This window comes from Giraffa tippelskirchi, chromosome 2 (assembly GCF_054371585.1).
Source record: "Giraffa tippelskirchi isolate mGirTip1 chromosome 2, T2T-mGirTip1v1.2.pri, whole genome shotgun sequence".
In the NCBI taxonomy this organism is placed as follows: Eukaryota; Metazoa; Chordata; class Mammalia; order Artiodactyla; family Giraffidae; genus Giraffa; species Giraffa tippelskirchi.
Genome location: NC_137276.1, coordinates 9,618,293 through 9,624,292, shown reverse-complemented (window position 1 = coordinate 9,624,292; position 6,000 = coordinate 9,618,293). Strand labels below are relative to the sequence as shown.

General features: G+C 58.3%; 1 protein-coding gene across 2 annotated transcripts in view; it reads left to right on the top strand.

The window, feature by feature from the left end:
- Positions 1-404: 404 nt before the first annotated feature.
- Positions 405-6,000, top strand: part of HTRA1 (HtrA serine peptidase 1) — a 59,485-nt gene continuing 53,889 nt past the window's right edge. For both annotated transcript variants that reach the window (XM_081534177.1, XM_081534166.1), the window contains exon 1: positions 405-1,010. In XM_081534177.1, coding sequence (XP_081390303.1) covers positions 521-1,010 — 490 coding nt within the window. In that variant the 5' untranslated portion in view covers positions 405-520. The remainder of the gene's footprint in view (positions 1,011-6,000) is intronic.

The window sequence follows — 6,000 nt, the reverse complement described above, 5'->3', positions numbered from 1 at the left end:
ACGGCCCCTCCCGCGGCCGGGCGGGTCCCCAACTCGGCAGTTTGCGGGAACTTTCCCGGGCGCTCGCGCGCCGGGCCCGCGCGGGTTCCCCTGTGCGAAGCCTCTTTTTGGTTTTAAGGTCCCGAGTGGCGGCGGAGAAAGCCGCGAGAAGCGGAGACGTGGGAAGCGGAGACCGGGAAGCAGAGCCCGGCGAGCGGGCGGACCCACCCGCGCGCCGCCCCGCCCGCCCGCCGGGGCCCACGAGCCCCGCCGCTCCCGCCCTGCCCCGCCGCGGGCGGTCCCCGGTCCGCCCGCCTGCCCCCCCCCCACCGCCCACACGGCCCCCCCGCCATCCGGTCGGCCCCCCTCCCGGGCGCCGTGCCCGTCCCCAAGGCGGATCGTCACCGCAGCGAGGCCAATGGGCTGGGCTGCGCGGCCGCGCGCACTCGCTCGTCCCGACTCCCTCCCGCGCTCTGCCCGGCACCGCTCTCCGGCCCTCGCCCAGCCCGCCGCCGCCGCCGCCGCCGCCGTCGGAGTCGCCATGCAGCCCGCGCGCGCCCCGTTCCTCCCGCCGCCTCCGCCGCTGCTGTTGCTGCTGCTGCTGCTCGCGGCGCCCGCCTTGGCGCAGCCGGCCCGGGCCGGGCGCTCGGCGCCGGGCGCCGCCGGGTGTCCCGAGCGCTGCGACCCCGCGCGCTGCGCCCCGCCGCCAGGACCCTGCGAGGGCGGCCGCGTCCGAGACGCGTGCGGCTGCTGCGAGGTGTGCGGCGCGCCCGAGGGGGCCGAGTGCGGCCTGCAAGAGGGCCCCTGCGGCGAGGGGCTGCAGTGCGTGGTGCCCTTCGGGGTGCCCGCCTCGGCCACGGTGCGGCGGCGAGCGCAATCTGGCCTCTGCGTGTGCGCCAGCAACGAGCCGGTGTGCGGCAGCGACGCCAACACCTACGCCAACCTGTGCCAGCTGCGCGCCGCCAGCTATCGCTCCGAGCGGCTGCATCAGCCGCCGGTCATCGTCCTGCAGCGCGGCGCCTGCGGCCAAGGTACCGGCGCTCTGGGAGCTCCCGGGTCGCGACGTCCCGGCCCCGAGGGACGGACGGGCCGGGAAAGGGGCTGCGAAGCTTTGTTGGGTCTTCTGGGGGCACCCACTGGCTGAGAGAGGCGGGCATCGACCCCCGGGGTGGCAGCGATCCGCGGGCTCCCTCGGAACCGAGCTTTGCGCCCAGCCCAAGGTCGGTTCCGCGCGTGGCGGTCCCTGGCCCGGCTCTGTCCCGAAGCCCCCACCCCTGGGAACCCGGTGCCGGGGCCTCCGGCCTATGGCCGCCTGCTGGTTGCCCCGCGGGGAACCACACCGTGCCAGGGCCTGGGGGACAAAGACGGGAATGTGGGCATAAAGAGGGTTGAGAAGTTCGGGGCTGAGAAGAGTGTCCGGTGCTGAGTGAGCCCCGGGCGTTGGGACCACAAAGTCTCATTTCTGTGGCTTTCCCTTCCTTCTCTTCATCCGCCTCCCCCCACCCCCCTTAAGATGAACAGGTTTCATGTTTCACATTAGCGATCTCCTGGTTGAAAACTTTTAACTTTTTATTTGAAAGAGGTGGCCATGCCCTTCAGGCTCCCCAGTTTATCCCCGCCCCGGGGTTTCCCGGTCAAGCACCGGTTCAGGAGGTGTAGCGGGCACTGATACCAGCGTCGCTTCCTGGGTTTTGAGCCAACCGTACAAAAATGAAAGTGGCTCTTTTTGAATAAACTGAGCGTGGATCAGGGGAAAGGCAGAGGCAGGGGTGAGGGGAGCTCGTTAGGGATGAGGGAAAAGTGTAGCCTTCTCCCTCCTGAAGCATCTTTTCTGTATCAATAAGACCCGTCCTGGCCGGGGAGGTGAGGGTGGTGGGGGGAGCGAAGGGTGGAGCCATCCTCTAACTCTCTCGCGGGACCTTCCCGAAGGATGCTTCTCGCCAGTCCCAGAGACCATGTGGAAAAACAATGCTGAGTTCAGCTCCGGCCAATCCAGTAGTGTGGGGATGGGCCAGCCCTGCTTGGCAGGGCACTTGCCCTCAGCCTCAAGGCTGCCTCCTGACCGCGGGCAGTGCATGGAGACGGGAAGAGGGGAGCCCAGCCGGGGAGCTGGGCTAGGTTTTCTGGTAGGAAAACGGTCTAGGATCAACCCGGGGCCCGGCACAGGCTGACCAACCTGGGGAGGAGGGTTGCCAGAGCTGTACAGGTAAAACGCAGAATCTCTGCCCTCAGGAAACAGCCTAGTTAGAGGGTGGAGGAGACATATTCCAGAGAGAAGTGAACCTGCCCAGGCTGGGTTTGGGCACCCACTCGGCACCCCAGTCCCTGGGCCAGGCATGTTACACGTGTGACCACACTCGGCCTTCACAGCCTCAAGAGTAGGGAAGTCATTTCCGTTTGACAGGTGGGACAACTAAGGGTGAATTACATGTCCAAGATCACTCAGCTGGAATTTGAACCCAGACAGCCTTATTCAGAAGTAACCCAGTGTTTTAGCCGGCTGGGGAACAGACGTTCGGGAGGATAAAGGAAGTTTTGGGAGGCCCCGAAGTGAGTCCCAAGTGGAGTGGGGAGGAGGGGCAGGCTGAGCCCAGCCTTGTTTGATGAGTAGATTGGTGTGGCTGGGGAGGCATCAGGGTGACCCAGGCTAGTGGCGCAGAGTCCCAGGGCCAGAGAGGACAGGCTGGGTTGTGTTCTCAGATGTTCCTGAGCCAGGCAGCTCACAACAAAAAAACAAAACAAAAAAGCTGGGTAGGACGAAGCTAGCAGTGGAAAGCAGACCACACCAGGGTGCAGAGGCATGATGCATGCCATAATTTGGGTGTGAGGTGATGACTTTAAAAAAGCACATTGCATGTGTTTTGTTTTTTTTTTTTTTTGGTCAAAAACAAGCCAGCTGTTACTGTTTGTAGTCTCACGGCGCAGGGTCCTGAATAACTGGCACTATTGGAGCCCCAGATTTATTGCCAGCGAGGTGGAGTCACTTAGCAAGTTTTGGAGTTGGCAGAGTCATTAACAGCCACCATGTGTGTGTGCAGAGAACAGGTCGTCTGCTGCTAACCAGCAGGCCCGCAGCAGGCTCTGGGGAGAGCCAGTGAGGGGACAGCCCCAGGAGGACGAGCATGGTGAGAGGAGAGAGAGACAGGGCGCAGAGCGGTTCTCCCCCGTCCTTCTTTCTTTCTGCAAATATTTACTGAGCTCCACGGTGCATCCGGCACTGTGTGTGCGCGTGTGTGTCTGCTGGGCACATCAGAGGCACGTGGCAGATGTGTGTGTGGGAAGGATGTTGAATGAATAAATGAATGAGAAAAGAGACCAGAGGTACTGGAGATCCACGGCCACCCAGTCTTTCTTTCCTCAATGAAAGGTTTTGCTTTTGCTGCCCTTCTCTACTCCCTCCCCCGCCACCTCCCATCCCCACATCCAGCTTGCTGCCCTTGACTTTCCAGAGGTACCTCTGAGGACAGGATCCTGGGAGCGAAGGCTTCATTCAGTCGAAGCCTTGCCCACGAGCAGGTCACCTGACGTCATTGTTCAGTGCAGTGCATTGGCCGCTGGCTCTGGCTGCGAGACTTGACCAGAGCGTTCCTTTAGCTGGAGTGGCTGTGGGAGGTCTTTTGGAGGAGGCGCCGTTGGACTGGCAGCCTGGAGTTGGAGCGAGCCGCGTGAGGACATGGGGAAGGAGCTCCCTGGGCAGGAGCGGCTCTGCCAGTCCTGGGAGCACAAAGAGGGTTTGACTGGGGTGGAGAGAGAGAGGGCAAGGGAGGTAAGGGGGGCTGGTGAGCAGCATTTGGGAGTCACGGCAGATCTTTGGATGGTGGGATCTGTCCCCACTCAAAAGAGAGCACTTTTTAAAAAAATTTTTATTTTTTAAATTTATTTATTTTAATTGGAGGCTAATTACTTTACAGTATTGCAGTGGTTTTTGCCATACATTGACATGAATCAGCCATGGGTGTACATGTGTTCCCCGTCCTGAACCCCCCTCCCACCTCCCTCCCCATCCCATCCCTCAGGGTCATCCCAGTGCACCAGCCCTGAAAAGAGAGCACTTTCATCTGTGAGCTGTTTCACAAAGGCTTCGGAGAGGGTTCTGGAATCATGGTTCTGGAAATGAGGGCACATCATCGATTTCAGAAATCAACGCTGCTGTCAAGGTTTGGCTGGGAAAGTGTACAGTTATACCAGAGATTAGAGAGCTGCTGTCTTCCACCAGGAGCTGACTGGATTAGTTTAAAGCAGAAACTCTACACTAGTCAGGGGATTACAAAAAAAAAGAAAGGGATTGCAAGTAATGATAATCTGATAATAAGGGCTAACATATATTTCGTGCTTGTTCTGTGCCAGCCCTGTGCCAACCTGTTTGATCCTCCGAGCAGCCCCGTGAGGGGTGCGCTGTCATCCTCCCAGGGTGACAGCTGGGAGACAGAGTCGCAGAGCTGTGCCTGGCCCAGGACTTGAACCTGTGCATCTGGTCCACAGCCCATTCATAATCATTCTGTGCTGTTGACAGAGAAACCGAGATTATAAGCCAACTCCAGCTAAGCTGAAGTGAATAGCTGGAATCAACAGAGCTCCAGATGGCGTGGCCTTGAGATGAAACACAGGACACGTCACAGCACTCGCTCCACCAGCGCAGCAGTTAGAGGGCATGGTTACCCCCAGATGCCATTGGAGCACCTCTTGCCGGAAAAAAAAAAAATAAAAGCAGAAAAGCACAGAAGGAGCTGTACTAGAGATACTTCCAAACCAGAGCTCCGGGCCGCAGACTGTTCTTGTGCAAAGAAAGGCTTCTTTGGATTCCCAGACACTGCGAAAAACTAGCCAGGATCTCTGACCAGTCTCTGCTGAAAAATGGACAGGAAGCCAGGAAAGAGGCCCAAAAAAGACTCCCCAAGTATCAGAAGCCTAATCTTTTTTTCTCCTCCTTGTGCAGAGTCCAGGAAAGTACCCCACCCCCGCCTCAAACAGCAGCCCCGAGCCCAGAGGTCTGGAAGCCCAGGGACTCACCATCTTGGTCTCACCCAAGGCCTGACATGGAAGGGCTTCTGGTGGAGGCTGGCCATGCACTCCTGGTGAAGAGCCACCACCGGCTTAGAAGTAATTTATAAGGGCTTTGCTCACTCTGGCTGGTTATCTTCTTTGGCTCTCTGTTGGTCTTGCTCTGCTGTGCTGTGCTTAGACACTCGGTCGTGTCCAACTCTGCGACTCCATGGACTGTAGCCCCCAAGGCTCCTCTGTCCATGAGGATTCTCCAGGCAAGGATACTGGAGTGGGTTGCCGTGCTCTCTTCCAGAGGATCTTCCCAACCCAAGGATTGAACCCAGGTCTCCCTCACTGCAGGCAGATTTTTTCCTGTCTGAGCCACCAAAGAGTTAAAACATTAAGGTTTCATAAAATTGGTAAGCCAAGTGTCTAGAAGCCAAGCGTTTGAGTAACTTCGTTCCATGCAGAGGAGCCGTAAATAGGTTGCATTAGTGCTTAAAATAACTGCATTCAGTGAGTGATTATGGCAGGACTATGAGCTAACTGTGGTCAGACATCCGACAGCCTCAGGACTGCGGCGCTGGACTCTTGAGTCCATGAACAGTTGTGTGATCCTGGACAAATCGTTCCATGCCTTGGATAGAGAAATCAGACTTTCCATGAGCTTATATTTTAAGTGAATAAATAGCCCTGGTCAGGCTTACTTTGAAGAAGAAATCAAGCTTGGCAGTGGGTGAGGGTTCCTTGGAAGGCCAGCTAGGGTTTAGGGACTGGTGGGCCAAGCCTGGCCCTGACCCCTGCCTAGGCTGTTACCTGCCCAGGTGACCAGCCTCTGACCTTGCAAAGCCTCATCAGTGAGGGGATTGGACCAGTGATCCCTGAGGGGTCTCCTGGCTGGAATGGTGTATGATTCTCGCAACTAAATCAGTCTCCGAAGAATTATGGTAACATCATCCCTGCTTGGGGGCTTCACGGGTGGCACAGTGGTAAGGAATCTACCTGCTAATGCAGGAGACACAAGAGACATGGGTTTGA